The sequence below is a fragment of the Globicephala melas genome, chromosome 8, assembly GCF_963455315.2.
Source record: "Globicephala melas chromosome 8, mGloMel1.2, whole genome shotgun sequence".
Taxonomy (NCBI): Eukaryota; Metazoa; Chordata; class Mammalia; order Artiodactyla; family Delphinidae; genus Globicephala; species Globicephala melas.
Window position 1 is genome coordinate 45,978,521 of NC_083321.1, and position 18,934 is coordinate 45,997,454.

The window sequence follows — 18,934 nt, forward strand, 5'->3', positions numbered from 1 at the left end:
ACTGATTGTTTTACATCACTTACCTATTATCTATCAAATGCCTTAGCTTTCCCCGAAGAAGCGTGAGGCACTTCCTTAGAGTGTACTCAAAATGTTTGAGATGATGAAGTTTTAGTCATCAATTTTTATTTATTTGCATTACTAGTTAAAAAAAAACTATTTCCAGGTCATGCTTAGCCAGGAGCAAGGTGGTAAGCTGCTCCAAAGTTTTACTGGTGAGCACAAAGGCTGCTTTGCTAAAACCTAGTTGATATATATCAGCTTCTGCTCACTTCCTACTCATTCTTCTTCATTCTCTGGAAAGCTTTTTGTTATTTATTACTCATTTATGAACCAAGCTGGGATTTGCTTAAATGGTGGGCTGAGTTTTTAGTGCATAAAACTGTTTAGCTCCTGTGAAAACTCATTTGAAATCAGCCATTCCAGGAGGATATTACTCATATGGTTTTAAAATTGATGTTCCTACTTTGTCTTTAAGTGTCTGAAACCATCATACCATTTGTAAATAGTAATGTGTTAAATCTCAATCTATTGTATTGGCTTTGCTGATGTATTTTTTACTCATTTTAAAAATAAAACAAGTCTAGAAATTGCATTCTGAAGAAAAGCTAAGCTTTGAGCACAAGCTTCTCTTCCAAGATATGCTCTCTGACCTAGAATAAGAGTTTTGAGTAATGAAAGTCAATCTTCTGGGTCTTTCAGGTTCTAGGGGAGCTTTTTAATCAAAGTGTTAAAATGACACTTTCATGCTGTTACCATTCAAGAAAGGTTGCCAGGTGGAAGGCAGACTTGGCTAGTGTGGAAAACCAGCCTCTGCATGCTTGAAGGTTCTTTGGGCTTGATCTTGAAGGCAAAGTTCACATCAGCTCCTTGTAGAATGCAGACATGTGAGTGGTAAATGAGGTGTTTTGACATTCATGCTGAACAGAGACTAGACCACTGTTCCTTTTCTTTTTCTTCCACTTCCCCATTCTCCTTCTACTGAAGAGAATCTACTTAACATTCTGGTTTAGTATTCGGAGCAAGGTACTATTTATGATACGTATTGTATTTCTTTTTTTCTAAATTGTATTTCTATATTAAATTTTATTACTAGCATGGACCTGTGTGTGGGGGGGTATACTTCAGCTTGTGGTTCATTGAGGTCTCTGGGTTGTCTCTCTGATACCCACAAGGGAATCATACTCTGAGCATACCCTTGCTGAAATTTATCCTGTTCCTTTCTAAATGTGAAATTGTGTTGAAGATTTTAACTTACTATTTGAGAAGCAAGTACCTTGTTTTTGACTGGTTTTGTGTGTGTTTTGTTTTTGACCTAGATTACCAGAGACTGATGACTGTGGCGGAGACAATTACAGCTCTCATGTTTCCTTTCCAGTGGCAGCATGTCTATGTTCCTATTCTCCCAGCTTCTCTCCTACATTTCTTAGATGCTCCTGTGCCATACCTGATGGGCTTGCATTCCAATGGCCTGGATGACCGGTCAAAACTGGAGCTGCCTCAAGAGGTAAGAAAAACGTGGAGCTTGGGTGCTGGTGCCTGTGGCCCTGATACAGGATTTGGGAGAGAAGGGCTTTGGGATGAGCCCAGGGTGGTATCACCAAGTTTATTTTCTTTTATTTTGGGGAACACAAACAACTTTCCAGGAAAAAAGTAAAAACAATGAACATTTAGCTCAATTTATATAATTCCAGAAACACCTGTTTCCTCTATCACCTGACATACTTTTATAATAATCTCTGTTTATACTATTGTGACCTGCCTTTTTCAAACATGATATTTTACATATTTTTAAGAAAATCTTTTTATTATGTAAAAGTTTAAACTTACACAGAAGAGTAGCATAGTGAATCTCAGTGTTTTCAATACTTAGCTTTAACAGTTATCATACATTTAAATTGTATTTTACTTCTGTACTTTCTACCCCCTATTTTTTAAAGGAATTCCACATAATATAGTTTTATAACTGCTTTAGTAGCCAGACATGTATTAATAAATCAGTGGTTTTGTTTTATAGGCCACAGTTACTCTGTAAAAGTTGACCTGATCATAGTGATTCTTGTAGTACTGAATGTAGCTTTGAAAACTTTCCTTGCTCAAGATAAGGAAGGCCTTGAGAGAATGCTTCTCCTCCCTTGCTGTGAGGATGGCCTGCTCCTCTTTCCTATTGTTTCAAATACTAAAATAATTGATTAAAAAAATATATTTGTTTATTTACTACTCCATTCTAAAATAGATTTAAAGCATCATCAGAAATAAGATTGTCTTGGTTTTTATTTTCCTAGAATTACCAAGAGGACTGGTCTACCTCTTTTGGTCATTTTGTGGCTTGTATGAAACTAGCTGGGGGAAGGCCTTTCCTACTCTGAATTTCGTAGTCAACAGCAAGGCCTGGGAAGAAGACTTTGGACTATGCACACACTGGTATCAACATGACTGTGTCTCATCCTTCCACCAATGATTTTTGGGGGGAAGATTTTTATGTATAGCTGAGGAATGTGAGTAAGAGGACCTCCAAAGAAGAGACCGTTCTCATAGAATTGGATCTAAGCAGCATTCACATTGTTGGGCATGTCTGGGCAGCCATCTTGATGAACATGCCTGATAATTAGATCATACCCGTAATGTTTAAGCTATAGTCAATTGCATCTCTTTTTCTCTCTCCTTTGGTTTTATTTTTATTTATTTATTTGTTTGGCTGCGTTGGGTCTTAGTTGTGGTGCGTGGGCTCAGAAGTTGCAACACGTGGGCTTTCTAGTTGTGGCGCACGGGCTCTGGAGCGTATGGGCTCAGTAGTTGTAGCGCGCGGGCTTAGTTGCCCCGCAGCATGTAGGATCTTAGTTCCCCGACCAGGGATCGAACCCACGTCCCTTGCATTGGAAGGTGGATTCTTTTGTTCTTTTTTAAATTTATTTATTTAATTTATTTATTTTTGGCTGCACTGTGTCCTCGTTGCTGCGCGCAGGCTCCCCCCAGCTGTGGCGAGGGAGGCCACCTCTCGCCACGGTACGCGGTCTTCCCATTGTGGTGGCTTCTCCTGTTGCGAAGCACGGGCTCTAGGTGCGCGGGCTTCAGTAGTTGTGGCACATGGGCTCAGTAGTTGTGGCTCGTGAGCTCTAGAGCACAGGCTCAGTAGCTGTTGTGCACGGGCTTAGTTGCTCTGCAGCATGTGGGATCTTCCCGGACCAGGGCTTGAACCCGTGTCCCTTGCATTGGCAGGTGGATTCTTAACCACTGCGCCACCGGGGAAGCCCCGGAAGGTGGATTCTTAACCACTGGACCACCAAGGAAGTCCCTCGCCTTTGGTTTTAGAATCAGAGTGTCTTCCTTGTAGTTTTTTCCGTTTCTGCCTCCTTTGAATCTATAGAGCTTTGTGCTATTTGGGGTGCGACAAGATTAATTAAGGAAGAAAAGATCTAAATAATGTCAACTAAAAAAATGCAGGAGGCTGCAAAAAGAACAGAGTTTATTTGGGGACTTAAGAATTGCAATTGGGGAGACACAGATTCAGTTAACCCTGAAAGAGTATTCCGAGGAAGAGAAAGAGTCAGGGGCTTATAAAGACAAAAACCACGAGGTTGTTAAAAGTTGCCCTGGTGAGAGTTGTGATCGACTCTGATGCGAGTCAAATTATTTGTCCTTAAGAAATCACAGGTTATTTTAGGGTAGGGGTCTTGTTAGTATATAGACTGTCACGAATTGTTTTAGGGTAAGGGTCTGATTAGTATCTTGAGTTTCTGGCAGGTGTTCTGGTGTTCTGTTCTTCATCAGGTCAAAAGGTCAGCTTCCATCCAGGCTGAGTCATGCAAACATCGTACTTCCTTAATGGCTTCCCGGCTCCATTTTAGAGATCTCTCTTAGAAATACTGACTCCATTTTGACTTTCCTTTCACAATGATGGAGAAAACCATTGAGTTTTGGGGTACTGGGTTTTTATATTTATTTGTCTACTGATAAATATGCATAAAGAGTAGATATCAAAGATTAGAGAGTGGGGAGCTTTTTGTTGTTGCTTTAAATGACTGCATATTTAATATTGACACCTCCTTCTGGTAAACATAATTATCATTTTGTAAAAGTCAAAATAAGAATAACAGTGAAAATGTTCATTGCAGCTCTATTGATAATAGTCTGGACATGGAAGCAACCTAAGTGTCCATCGACAGATGAATGGATAAAGAAGATGTGGCACATATACACAATGGAATATTACTCAGCAATAAAAAGAAACGAAACTGAGATATTTGTAGTGAGGTGGATGGACCTAGAGTCTGTCATACAGAGTGAAGTAAGTCAGAAAGAGAAAAACAAATACCGTATGCTAACACATATATATGGAATCTAAAAAACAAACCAAAAATATGTCATGAAGAACCTAGGGGCAAGATGGGAATAAAGACACAGACCTAGTAGAGAATGGACTTGAGGATATGGGGAGGGGGAAGGGTAAGCTGGGACGAAGTGAGAGAGTGGCATGGACATATATATACTACCAAATGTAAAATAGCTAGCTAGTGGGAAGCAGCCACATAGCACAGGGAGATCAGCTCGGTACATTATGATCACCTAGAGGGGTGGGATAGGGAGGGTGGGAGGGAGACGCAAGAGGGAAGAGATATGGGAACATATGTATATGTATAACTGATTCACTTTGTTATAAAGCAGAAACCATCACACCGTTGTAAAGCAATTATACTCCAATATAGATGTTAAAAAAAAAAGAAAGAATAACAGTAGAAAATGATTGAAGGTAGAAAGCTGAAGAGGCATGCATAATGTGATAAATGGGTCACTAGGCCAGAAGCCAGATTTCTGTTTTATTTTCATCTTTGGCATCAGCTTGCTGTATACTTGGGGCAAGTTCTATTTCCTGTAGGCTCTCTCAGCATTATTTTGTGTGTGCTTCATGTATGTGGGTGTGTGAAGAGGCTTCTGGGAGACCAGCAGTTTTCTTAACAGGACTGAGAAACTGTGGGTTGTTTGAGAAACCCAAAATTTCACTGTTCTGGGATATTGGATTCTCCACTTTTGCAGCCTCCGCCATTGCTGCATCTTTTGTACTCTGCTTCTCCTTGTGGTCTACTTGAGAAGGAGTGGTGACAGTGGGATTGTAGAATACCTTTGTGTATTTCATAAGCACTTCTAGGGTTTCAGAGTCCCACTTCATCCAGCCTGTTCCTCTGAAGTTCACATATTTGTGCAGACAGTTACGTAGCTGGATATTTTCTAACTTGATTTTTAGCAGATAACCTCTGGGATATCTGAGTCTGTGCAGTCCCCATGGAAAACTTTAGGCTGGTGAGAAAAGACTGGCTTTTTCAAGGAGTAAAGCACCATGAAACGTACACATAATGAATGGAGCGTGATAATATCTCTGAAAGACAGCTTTGGAATATCTCAGAAATGATACATTTATAGTTAAAAATTCTAACAATGCACAAAAGTATAATGTAAAAATTACCTCAGATTTTACCACCCAGAGATAACTACTTTCAACATTTTGGTGGCCATCCTGTGGTATCTTTACGATGCTAGAAGGAAGCCTTGAGGCTGGGAAATGCACTTGGGCCTTTGCAGGTGGGCACCATCAGGGTAGTGGGGTGGGGGCACATTAGACTTATAAAAGGGACTTTGTCCAGAGACATGGAGAGTGTACATTCTCTAACCCCCCAAGTCAAAATTCATCGGTTGCTGCCCTGTCTTTGGGCATCAAAAGTCTGTGAAAAGCCCTTTGTTTCTTTTTACACCAGCACATGAGCTCAGCTGGCCCTGAGCAAGTGAGAGTGCTGAGCTGCCTTTGTGAGACATTCTTTGTCTTGTGCTTCTCTTTTGGGTTTCATTGTCTGAGCACAGGAAGGAGGCAGTTCTTCCACAGCTATGTCAGGGGAAAGGGGTGTTACTTCTTTCTATCTTGGGCCTCTCTTTCTTTCCTACTTTTTTTTTCTCCTTTCTCAGGATACTTTTTCAATAGCTTTTCCCCAGTTATAGCTGTTGAGCTCCCCTTCAGTGAATAACTTGAAGATAGACTAGCCAGTGAGGCTGTCTGTGATTTGGTGGTGGAAACTCAGGCCTGGGAAGGGCCATTGTGACCTTTTGCAGGAAAGGATTTGGGAAACTTTTTGTGGTTTGGGATATCCATGTGATCACTACCCCAGAGTAGCAAAGTCTTCCCATGGCCTCTCCCAGCGAGACAGGAGGTTAACTGAGGAAGACTGATCACTTGGGTTCAGTGCCCCTTCCAGGTTGCTTCTTGTCTCCCAAGCTGTTTTGCAGGAGTTGGCCTCTTTTCAGGTGAGGAAGGGGGAGCATGAGGGGTTTGAGGTAGGTTTGTAAGTTACTTCTGTTTGCCAGAGCCCTCTGAGTACTGAGAGGAGAAAGCGTGAGGCTGTTGTATGAGTCTAGTAATTGAATGGCCCCCTTTTCATTTTGCCTTCTTACCCCTACCTGCTTTGGCCCAACTCTGCAAAGAATGGCTAGTAGTGTCTCAGAGGCTCCTATCTTAATATCTGAAGTGTGCCTGAGCTGCTTTCTTTCCTCTGGCCACCTCTATCTAGGAGTATCTACAATATGTGGATACAGCATTTGGAGTTTATAAAGTTCTTTACGGACATTCTGTGTTTGGTCAATAGCAGTGGAAGAAAAGCCAGCCAAGCATTGTCGAGTGGTTATAGTTGTATTTAGCTGCCTTTATGTTTCCTATTGGACAAACTGGTTTTCTCCTCGAAAGAGAGGAGGACCAAGAGGATAAATGATTGCACTGTGTGCTTCTGGTGGGTCACAGTGCTTTTCTTCTGTTAGCTGTATGGACAGGCTCATGAGGCAGGTGAGCTTCATGACTAGATGATTTAATTCTGTCTTTACTATATTTTTTAATTGCTTGGCCTGAAGGCACTTATAATTTTAAAATCTTAGAGGAATAAACAAAAAATAGGTGTTATTTTTAGGTGTTCAACATTTATCGTCTCTTTAACAAGGACGGTTTAAAGTTGTTATCTAGTGGAGGAACTCTAGAAGGTGAAATTTAAAGTGATTCTTCTAATTTTTGAATCTTGGATATGGGAAAGTTCTCTTTATTATAGATTTGTAAATGGAGTAATTTATGCACTCAGCAAATGTGTATTGAATGAATGCATACATGGACATGTTAAAACATGCAGTTTCAATAGATTGAGAGTTTGTGGAATAGTTATATTAATCTGGATTTACTATATGGTCCTCCTGCCTCTTAGAATACAAGACTTACTGGTACAGGGATAAACAGCAGGATCAGTGGAACAGTATTTTGATATATAATAAACATACCATGCCAAAGAACTTTTTAATAACAGAGCTGGAAAAATTGCTTGTCCATAGGGAAAAAAAGTAAAGAAGGATTCCTACCCAATGCCATAACAAAATCAACTTGAGATGGATTAAGCAGTTAAATGTCAAAAAGAAAAATTTAAATCTTCTCGAAGAAAATATTAATATATACCTTTTTGACCTCTGGGTAGGTAGGGACTTTGTAAACAAGATGAAGAAAGCACTTTCCATAAAATAAAAGATTGATAACTTTGATTTTTTTAGTTAAGAAAAAGACATCTTAAAATGAAAAAATAAAAACTAGGAGAAGATATGTGTAGGACACATATAGCCTATGAAGAGTTAGCATCAGGAGGTTATAAAGAACTCCTACAAATCAGTCAGAAGATAAGCATCCCAATAGAAAAATGGGCTAAAGACATGAAGAGGGATTGTACAAAAAATACACATTTCTTCACTAGCAATCAGGGAAGTGTAAATAAATGTACCCACTAAAGTAGTAATATTAAGAAATCTGATGATACCAAGTTTTGGAAATATTTGGATCAGTAGGATCACTTTAGATTGTTGGTAAAAATGTAAATTGTTATAACCACTTTGGAACACAGCTAGGCCTTATAAAATTGAACATTTGCATGCCTCACAACGTAGCAGTTCTACTCCTAGGATATACCCAAGAGAAGATCTTGCACACGTGTCCAAGAAAACATGTATAACAATGTAAAAACAATAAACAGGAAGCAAGTCAAATGCCTTTTGATGGGAAAATTGATGAATAAATTGTAGTATATCCACATAGTGTAATATTATACAAGAGTGAAAATGAATAATGGGTAGCTACATACAACAAAACGGCTGAGTCTTAGTAACTTAATGTTCAGTGAAGAAAAATAGTACCACAAGACTGTGTAAAGAACAATAATCCTTTTATAAAATTCAAAAACAAGCAAAAATTTAAAGGCATGTACTATACATACGTGATAAAAAACAAAAGGCAAAAAGATAATAAACAGAATTCAGGATAGTGATTACAGGGGTGGGACTGTGTAGGTTGAGGGATGGGATTGGGGAGTACATAAGTAGATAAAAATATTGGTAATTTCTAGTTCTTGGGTTGGACTGGTTAAAAAAAAAAAAAGAATTTCTTTAAGATTGTTCCCCGAAAGTTGTCAGTTCACATTCCCAATAACAGTGTATGAGTTGTTTGTTTCCTAGTAACTTTGCCAGCATTGGACATTATAAATCTTTTAAATCTTTGCTAATCCAGGAGGTAAAAAATATTTTGTTTGCATTTCTTGGTTTATTAGTGAAATTGAACATCTTTTCATATATTTGAAGTTAATTAAGTGAAACGTCTTCTGTGTTTGCCTTTTATAACCTGTTTCCATTTTTCAGCTGGGTAAATTATCTTTATCTCAATAATTTCTTTGGATGTTAACCTTTTACATGTTATGTATGACAATTATTGTTTCTCAGATTATCTTTAATTATTTTTATGGCAGTAATTACCTTTATGTTTTTTAGCCTTGTATAAAGTTTAGAAAGTCCAACTCTACCCTAAGGCATAATAGTAATCTTTTATATTTTCTTTTAATACTTTTGTGGGGGTATTTATTTTTTCACTTTTTGTTATAGAAAATGTTGAACACATGTAAGAGTAAAGAGACTAGCATCCATCATTACACAGTAATCATCAACTCATGGCCACTCTTCTTTCTATATCCTCCACTCTTTTCCCATTTACCCTACTGGATTATTTTGAAGCAAATCTCACACAGCATTATTATGTCATCATATATTTAGTATGTATCTCTAAAAGGTAGAGATTCTTTTTTAAAACATAAAGTGGCTTTATTTTTTATATTTAAATCTTCAGTCTATCTCAAAGTTATTTTTGAGTATGGTATTATACTTTAACATTTCTAAATGTACAGTCATTTGTCCCCCAAACATTTATTGAATAATTCATCCACAATAAATGGGTCTGTTCAAGACTGTTCTTTTCCAATAGATTATTGTTTTATATTTGTTTTCTTTTAAAAAACACTTTATTTATTTTTAAATATTATTTATCTATTTGGCTGTGCCGGGTCTTAGTTGTGGTACGTGGGATCTTCGTTGAGGCATGTGGGATCTTCAGTTGCAGCATGTGGGATTTTAAGTTGCAGCATGCAAACTCTTAGTTGCGGCATGCAGGATCTAGTTCCCTGACCAGGGATTGAACCTGGGCCCCCTGCATTGGGAGCGCAGAGTCTTAGCCACTGGACCACCAGGGAAGTCCCATTGTTTTATATTTGTAATAGAACCCAGCAAGGCAAGTCTCCCCTCAGAATTTTCTTGGCTATTCTTTTCTTTTCTTTTTTTAGGTAAGATTCAGAATCAATTCATCAGATACTCCCTTGAAAAAAATTAAAATCTTTCTGGGATTTTAAAAAAATTTACATTAAATTTACAAATAAATGTGGGGATTATTAGCATCTTTTCATTATGGAATTTTCCTGTTTAGTAATACAATATATATATTGTGTGTGTGTGTGTGTTCATTTATTGGAGTTTTATATTCCACAGTGATAATAGCAATGTTAATTGACATTTATTGTATACTAACACTGTCCTAAATCCTTGACATTAATTGTCTCATAATCCTCAAAACAAACTTATGACATAGGTAATATTATTATCCTTGCTATAACAAACACTTAAGCATTTAATAATGCTCTGCAGTGAAGGAAATGACAGTTGTCTTGGCTAGAACAGGTTCATGGTTATAAAATAAATACACAAAAATAAAAAGCTTTTCTAATTAATAGCTGCACTGCAAGAAAATTCCAACAGGGATGAGAACTATAAAATATTTAAGTTAAATTGAACAAGAAATTTGTAAGACCTCTAAGGAGAAGAATGTATGGTTAAGAGCTTGAGGGTATGACTGAAGTCAGGCTAGCTGAGTTCAAATCCCAGCTCTCCTACTTACTAGCTGTGTGACTTTGGACAAGTTACTTAACCTCCCTGTGTCAGTTATGTCTATAAAATAAGGATAGATATTGCCAGGTTATTTTTTGTTAATCCAGATTACCTGCCTCCTCAGCAATGTATGAAAGTACTGTCTCTCTACATCCTCTCAGAAGCAATCTTAAAGCCAGAAGGAAGCACAAAAATCAAGACCAGCCATCAAATCTTACAAATCAGAAATGAGGCTCAGAAAGGGATACTGGTATGCTCAGGGTCATATAGGGAGATAGTGACAGATTCAGGTCTGGAACCTAGACTTTCTGACACACTCCTAGCATTCTTTTTACTCTTGTAAGAATTTGTGAACTCAACAAATACTCTATGAGCACTTACTATATATGAGAATTTTGTGCTAGATGCTAAACATCTATGTCATTATGTAATCCTTATCAGTCTCTAAGATAAGTTGTTTTTATCACCATTTTATAGCTGAGGAAACAGAGTTATGTAACTTTCCCAAGATCCCACAACTAGAAAGCATCAGGGGAAGACTGGAACTCAGGTCTACCTCCTTCCACCCCATCTTCTTTAACCATACCTAAGTTATGCCCATTGCAGACGTTTGCTCTTTCCTTTCTTGTTCATTATCCCCTCTAAAGCTTCTTCCTTAATACTTTGGAGTTGTTCACACTCCTCATCATGTTTTGACTGCCAGGCTAACCTCTGCTTTGTGGACATTGACAACCACTTCATTGAGCTGCCGGAGGACTTGCCTCAGTTTCCCAACAAATTGGAGTTTGTCCAGGAAGTCTCTGAGATTCTCATGGCATTTGGCATTCCCCCGGAAGGGAACCTTCACTGTAGCGAGAGTGCCTCCAAGCTGAAGAGGCTCCGGGCCTCTGAGCTCGTCTCCGACAAGAGGAATGGGAACATTGCAGGCTCCCCTTTACATTCCTACGAGTTCCTCAAGGAGAACGAAACTATCGCCCGCCTGCAGGCCTTGGTCAAGAGGACTGGGGTGAGCCTGGAGAAGGTATGATGCTGTATATGGGTCTATGCTAAGGTGCTGTCTTGGTGAAATAAAGTGTGGAATGAGAAGGCACCCAGTTCAGGGCAAGGCATATCTGTGAGTACTGAAAGGATGCTCTGTGTGGGAGACTCTGGATTTAGCTCTGGCAAACATTTAGCTCTGCTACTTGAATCTAAATCTCGGTAGTTTCTCACTTCAACATCAAGGAGAAGCTGCTGTCATTCTCTGTAAACACTACTGCAGAGAGTCTTGGAGGGATGGTGGTGGCAATCTTTGTGTTCAGACTTCTTTCAGATCCATTGCCTTGTGAATTTCACAGCATCCTAAAGCACATAGAGCAGGAATTGTTGACTTAGAGATCCTGAGTGTTTTACCTAAGATTAAATGCTTCTGTGTGGCTGACTTGTGGCTAGAACCTGGTCCTCTTGAATTCTAGTCCTCTGCTCTTCCCAGGGATGTACTTAACTTTGCATTTCCTGACTTTGATGAGACTGTCCGCTTTGTGTAGTTGTTTACCCATCTCTTCACCCTACCCATTCTCACTATTAAATTACTTTCTTAAATTACATATAAAATGGGGTAATGTAATCATTTCGTTGGGCTATTTTTTAGTGAAGTGTGAAACGTTTCATTTTCCTGATTTGTTTAGTTAGTAGAGCAGATATTAAAAAAGAAAAATCATGGCCAGTTAAAGAAGAGCAGAGAAATATTTAGAGAGATTAAAAAAGTTAAGAAAACCAGTAAGGAAACATTTTTAGGGAGAAAGATAGGGAAAGTGATATGGGGGAGAAAAATCAAAGAGATGAAGGGAAAACCAGAGTCTGACCTTGTTGCTTTGCATTATCATTTTCTTGTTGACTTCCCAGACTGCTTCCTTTCCCTGACCCTTGAGATAACTGGTGTCTTTTCCTCTATTGCTGAATCTCTCTCTGCTTGTAATGAGTTCCTCTCCACTTTCATTGAGTTGCTGGGTACCTGCAAGTGGAACACCCTGATTTATCTCTTCTCCATGTCAGAATTCCTTTCTTTTTCTTTTCTTCCCATTTTTTTCTCTTTTGTTTATTTTCTCCATTTGCTGCAAAAGTAAATGACCATTGGCGGGGGGCGGGGCAAAGGATGAGTTGCATTTCTTTGGGATAAAAGGAAAAGCTTGCATGTTCTCAACTGTTTTGTTTTGTTTTTGTAGCTGGAAGTACGTGAAGACCCCAGCAGCAATAAGGATCTCAAAGTTCAGTGTGATGAAGAAGAACTAAGGATTTACCAGCTAAACATTCAGATCCGGGAAGTTTTTGCAAATCGTTTCACTCAGATGTTTGCAGATTATGAGGTGTTTGTCATTCAGCCCAGCCAGGATAAGGAGTCCTGGTTTACCAACAGGGAACAGATGCAAAACTTTGACAAAGTGAGTATAATCCCACTGGGGAGGTGGTAAGAAATGAGAACATGCCAGACTCTCTTAAAGATGTGACTGAAGATGAGTTTTTCTTTCATAATATGTGCTGGAAACAAGTTCATGGTCCTTCTGATGTTGATAAAATATAAGGTCTGCTTGCTTTAGAGCAGAGTGCTGGTTATTGCTATCAGGTGGTTTACCTTCAGTCAAAGAGCTCTCTTAGGCAAAGATGTGCATGCAGGTTGAACATCAGGATTCTGGGAACATTGGTTGCCACAGTAGGTTACCTGAGTAAGTTAAACGGGCCAGTGTGTCAAAGTTTCAGGATATCTGAAACTATATGAATTTTTAAAAAGGATGGAGAGGTTTTATTGTTTGCAATTTATAAAGACCTAGGAAGCTTCAGAGAAGAGTTAACCTACTGAATCCCTTGGGTATGTAGCCATGGTTGATTAAGGCTGATATGCCCTCTTCCCTGTTGATGACTTTTTCCTTTTGGTCCCACCAGGCATCTTTTCTGTCAGATCAGCCTGAGCCCTACCTGCCTTTCCTCTCAAGATTCTTGGAGACCCAGATGTTTGCTTCCTTCATTGACAACAAAATCATGTGTCATGATGATGATGATAAAGATCCTGTGCTCCGGGTGTTTGATTCCCGAGTAGACAAGATCAGGCTGTTGAATGTTCGGACACCTACTCTGCGCACATCCATGTACCAGAAGTGTACCACTGTGGATGAAGCAAGTGAGGCCTCCTTGTTGTACTTTCTAGCCTCTTGGATTATGTCACTAACATGTCCCTGTTCCTAAACATGCCAGCTTCTTTCCCTGTTTTCTGTTTTTGCATAAGTTGTTCCCATTGCCTGAAATGCTTTCCCCTGTCTTTTTTGCCTGGCAGACTTCTTCTCATCCTTTAACACTGTGTCAGTTAGGAATGGGTCCTGCTGTAAGTACTAGAGAATCTAATCAGCAGTGCATGAGATAAATGGGGGTTATTTTTCTTAAATTATCAAGAAGTGCAGAATTGGTGGTTGCTCAGCTGCTCAGCAGTGTAATCAGAAAATGAGAGTCTATCATTTCACTCAGCTGTCCTTAGCATGTTGACTTTTATATTCATACTTGTTGCCTCTTTGTTACAAGAGGCCTTTTATGTTCACATTCAGAGCAAAAGGGAAAGTTGATGCCAGCTGTATTTTCCCTCTTATATCAGAAAGCAAAAGCTTTCCCAGAAATTCCCAACAACTTCTGTTGTCTCATAGGCCAGAACCATGACCACCCTTAAGTGCAAGGGAGGCTGTGAAAGTGAATATTGACCTGGGTGTAATGTTACCCTGAACTGTATTGATTCTATTAACAAGAAAGAAGGGGCGAGTGAGTTATGGGTAAGCAGCTTATAGAAATCCAGCTGATATGTCTCCTCCTCTGTGAAGCCTTCTCTGATGTTCTCAGGCTGAGCTGATCCTACGCTAAGCTCCTGTTTTGCTTTGTTCTTGCCTCCCCTTTATAATCTCTATTGTTTTGAGCCATGATTATCAGGGAGCAATTTAAGAGCAGAGACTGTATTTAATCATTGTCCTACCCCCAGTCCTCTTAACATTGTGCCTAGAACATATAGATGTTAAAAGTTGTTTGCTACTTGCATGATGAAATACACCTTTTTGTTCACAGAGTCCCCGTCTAGGTCAGTTTCTCCAGAGAATAGTCTCAGCTTGAGGTGTCAGATTAAGTAGTGTGTTCTCTTCCTTGTGCAATATTCAGTGTCCTTGTTGTAGCCTTTTTGTATATTTTGTTTATTCATTTACCAAATATAAACACCCACTACATGCCCAGTATATGGGAAGTGCTCACCAAGTATTTACTGAATGAATGAATGTGCCAGGCATTTTTTTTAGGTTTTGAAGATACAAGTGCTGACAGTTTGGACAAAATCCTGGGTTCCTCAGCCTTATGCTCGATAGCCTTCTGACTTTATCTTTCAGCTCTTGCTCCAAGCCTTTCATTAAGGTGACAGTCCTCTTGGCCAAGACTTGAGGACGTGTTGCCCATGCAAGTGGAATACTCTAACACAGTCCTCCTTGCCTCCTGGAACACACACATCAAGTTTCAGGTCCTGAACCCTGCCTAAGGCGTTGGTCCTGGAGAGTTTGATGGAGACTTTTTTACAAAATTGTGGGTTTAGAGAAACATCTCCTAAACCATCACTTTAAATCAGGACTTCTCAATCTTTTCATGTTGTGTTACACTTGAAAAATGACAATATTTATGTATTGCTTGTGGGAATAAAGGGAGGAGTCTGTTTATAGCTGGAGACTGTAAAATGAGACACTCTGGTCACTTGAAACCTTGCCCTTCTGCCCAAAGGGTTGAGGCAGTCAGTTCTCAGCCCATCTGTAATCCAACTGTTGAACACCAAATACTGATATGAGTTACTCTGGTCTCATTTGTGGCCAGGACATGAATTCTTGTGGTCCCATTAGAATGTGGAGTTTGGGATATGGAAGGAGGGTTAACTAACCCTCATTTCTATGACTCATTTCAGAAAAATGGGTATCACAGAGACCCTCCAGGCAACTACATGCTCTGTTCCCAGGAATCATGCCCTTGGTATAGCCCTTCGGTATTTCCCTGAGATACGTACTCCAAATATGCTAGTTCAGAGTTCTTGCCACTGGCTTCAGATTTCTAGCCTAGAGGAGTAGTTCAGCTACCTCACGCCATTCCTCATGGACACCTTAGCTTCTTGAATCAGTCTGATTGGAAAATGGTCAGAATATAACTAAAGGGGTCTTTCTGGAGATTCTTTAAAATTTACATTTAGAAGGGATCTTGATGGCAATTAACTCTACTCATTCACTAATTTTACAGGTAAAGATTTTCCTTTGGCCTGCCATTGTATCTGGGGACCTAGAATAGGGCCTAGCACTTTTTGAGAGACTAAATAAGTTCTGATGAAGGAGGGTAAGGGTGGGAGGAAGTAAGGTAGGCCCAGAGAGAGAAGGCCACTTGACCTAGGACACTCAGCAAGGCCCAAAGGTGAGATGTTTTTATATGTATCTAGGCAATACCAGGAGAATTACCAGCTTTTTGGTTCTTACCCTTTAAAATTTTTGAGATACTATTGACATACAGTAAACTGCACACATTTAAAGTTTTGTTACACGTTATATTCACTGACATCGGGAACATACCCATACCCTCAAAGGTTTTCTCATGCCCTTTTATAATACCTCCATCCTGTCCTCTCTGCGTTCTCTCCCCCAGTCTCCAGGCAACCACTGATACGATTTCTGTTACTATAGAGTTTGAATTTTCTAGGTTTTTATATAAATGGAATCATGCAGTATGTATTCTTTTTTTTTTTTTTTGCGGTATGCGGGCCTCTCACTGTTGTGGCCTCTCCCGTTGCGGAGCACAGGCTCCGGACACACAGGCTCAGCGGCCATGGCTCACGGGCCTAGCCGCTCCGCGGCATGTGGGATCCTCCCGGACCGGGGCACGAACCCGTGTCCCCTGCATCGGCAGGCGGACTCTCAACCACTGCGCCACCAGGGAAGCCCTGTATTCCTTTTTTCTTTTTCTTTTTTTGGCTGTGTTGGGTCTTCGTTGCTGCGCACGGGCTTTCTTTAGTTGCGGTGAGGGGGCCTACTCTTTGTTGTGGTGCACGGGCTTCTCATTGCTGTGGTTTCTCTTGTTGTGGAGCACGGGCTCTAGGCGTGTGGGCTTCAGTAGTTGTGGTGCGCAGGCTCAGTAGTTGTGGCTCACAGGCTCTAGAGCACAGGCTCTGTAGTTGCTTCGCGGCATGTGGGATCTTCCCGGACCAGGGCTCGAACCCGTATCCCCTGCATTGGCAGGCAGATTCTTAACCACTGCGCCACCAGGGAAGCCCCAGTATGCATTCTTTATTTTAGTCTGTCTTCTTTTACTCAGCATAATTATATTGAGATTCATTCATGTTCCTTTTATTGCTGAGTAGTATTCCACTGTATGGATATTACTACAATTTGTTTGTTTACCTGTTGGTGGGCATTAGAGCTATGAACATTTGTATGTAAGTTTTTGTATAGACATATGTTTTCTTTTCCCTTGCATACATACCTAGGAGTAGAATGACTGCACCATATGATATTCATATGTTGACTTTTTAAAGAAATTACCAAATTGTCTTTCAAAGTAGGTGTGTATTTTACATTCTCACTAGCAGTGTATGAGAGTTATAGTTCTTCCACATTGTTGTTAACATTTACTATGCTCAGTCTTTTCAGTTTTAGCCATCTAATAGCTATGTAGTGGTATCTCATTGTGGTTTTGATATGCATGTGCTTGATGACTAGTAATGTTGAACATTTTTTCATTTGCTTATTTGCCATCCACAGGTCTTCTATGGTGAAGTGCCTGTTTAAATCTTTTGCCCATTTTTTTTTATTGTGTTGTTTTGTTATTACTGAGTTTTGGAAGTTCTTTATATATTCTGGATACAGGTCCTTTATCAGATATATGATTTGCAGATATTTCCCTGTTCTGTGGCTTGTCTTTTTGCTCTCTTAATGGTGTCCTTCAAAGAACAGTTCTTAATTTTGATGAAGTCTGTTTATCAGGGTTTTTTTTAATGGATTATGCTTTTAGTGTTGTATTTAAGAAAATTTTGCCTAACCAAGGTAACATAGTTTTTTTTTTCTATACATATCCTTCTAGAAGTTTTTAGTCTTAGGCTTTACATTTAAGTCTATGATCCATTTCAAGTTGATTTTGGTAAATGGTGTAAGCTAAGGGACCAGGTTTATTTTTTCTGGATGGATATCCAGTTGTTCCAGAATCATATGTTGAAAAGATTATCCTCTCTCTGATAAATTGTCTTTTCACCTTTGTCAAAATATTAGTGATCTGTATATGTGTGAGTCTGTTTCTGGATTCTTTGTTCTGTTTCATTGATGTGTTAGTCTACATTTACACCAATACCACACTGTCTTGATTACTGTAGCTTTATATTAAATCTTGAAGTCAGGTAGTGTTAGTCTTTCAACTTTGTTCTTATTTTCAAAGTTGTTTTGGCTATTGTAGGTCCTTTTTATTTCATATGTATTTAGAATCAGCTTGCCAATCTACAAATAACCTGAAATTTTCATTTGGATTGCCTTGAATCTATAGCCCAATTTAGGGAGAATTGACATTTTAACATTATTCAGTCTTCTGATACATGAACATGGCATATCTCTCCATTTATTCAGGTCTTTAATTTCTCTCAGCAGTGTTATATAGTTTTCAGTGAACAGGTTTTACATATCTTTTGTCAGATTTATTCCTAAGTATTTCATATGTTTAGTGCTATTGTAAATGGAATTTTAAAGTTTCAATTTCTGATTGTTCATTGCTAATATATAGAAATATAATAGAGTTTTGTATATTGATCTGTGTCCTACAACCCTCCTAAACTAGTAGCTTTTTGTATATTCCTTCAGATTTTTTATGTAGACAGTCTTATTGCCTGCAAATAATGATAGTTTTACTTTTTCCTTTCCAGTCTTGATATCTTTTCTTTTTCTTGCCTTATTGCACTGGCTAGAACCTCTAGTGCAATGTCAAATAGAATATGGCATGCTTGTCTTATTTCTGATCTTAAGGGGAAAGCATTCACCACTAAGTATGGTGTTATTACTATGTTTTTTTCTTTTAATTAATTAATTAATTAATTTTTGGCTGAGTTGAGTCTTTGTTGCTGCGCGTGGGCTTTTTCTAGTTGCGGCAAGAGGGGGCTACTCTTTGTTGAGGTGCACGGGCTTCTCATTACAGTGGCTTCTCTTGTCGTGGAGCACGGGCTCTAGGCGTGCGGGCTTCAGTAGTTGTGGCTCGCGGGCTCTAGAGCGCAGGCTCAGTAGTTGTGGCGCACGGGCTTAGTTGCTCCGCGGCAAGTGGGATCCTCCCGGAGCAGGGCTCGAACCCGTGTCCCCTGCATTGGCAGGCGGATTTTTAACCACTGCACCACCACGAAGCCCATCACATGGTTTTTCATGGGTATTTTTCTATCAGTTGAGAATGTTGGTTTCTGTTAGTAGCTTGCTGACAGTTTTTATCAGAAGTGGTGGTTGTATTTTGCCAAATGCTTTTTTGCATCTATTGAGGTAATTATATGGTTTTTAGCTTTAGTTTTATCAAAATGGTGAATTATATTCATTGATTTTTGAATGTGTAAACCAGTCTTGCAGTCCTGAGATAAACTCTCTTTGGTCATGATGTATTATCCTTTTGTTTATTATTGGATTCG

The 18,934-nt window shown here is 39.3% G+C and overlaps 1 protein-coding gene across 4 annotated transcripts in view; it reads left to right on the forward strand.

The window, feature by feature from the left end:
* DENND5A (DENN domain containing 5A) overlaps positions 1 to 18,934 on the forward strand; it is a 106,630-nt gene that overhangs the window by 51,189 nt on the left and 36,507 nt on the right. For all 4 annotated transcript variants that reach the window (XM_060303528.2, XM_070046146.1, XM_030831337.3 and 1 more), the window contains 4 exons: positions 1,320 to 1,507; positions 10,970 to 11,287; positions 12,471 to 12,686; positions 13,186 to 13,420. In XM_060303528.2, coding sequence (XP_060159511.1) covers positions 1,320 to 1,507; positions 10,970 to 11,287; positions 12,471 to 12,686; positions 13,186 to 13,420 — 957 coding nt within the window. The remainder of the gene's footprint in view (positions 1 to 1,319; positions 1,508 to 10,969; positions 11,288 to 12,470; positions 12,687 to 13,185; positions 13,421 to 18,934) is intronic.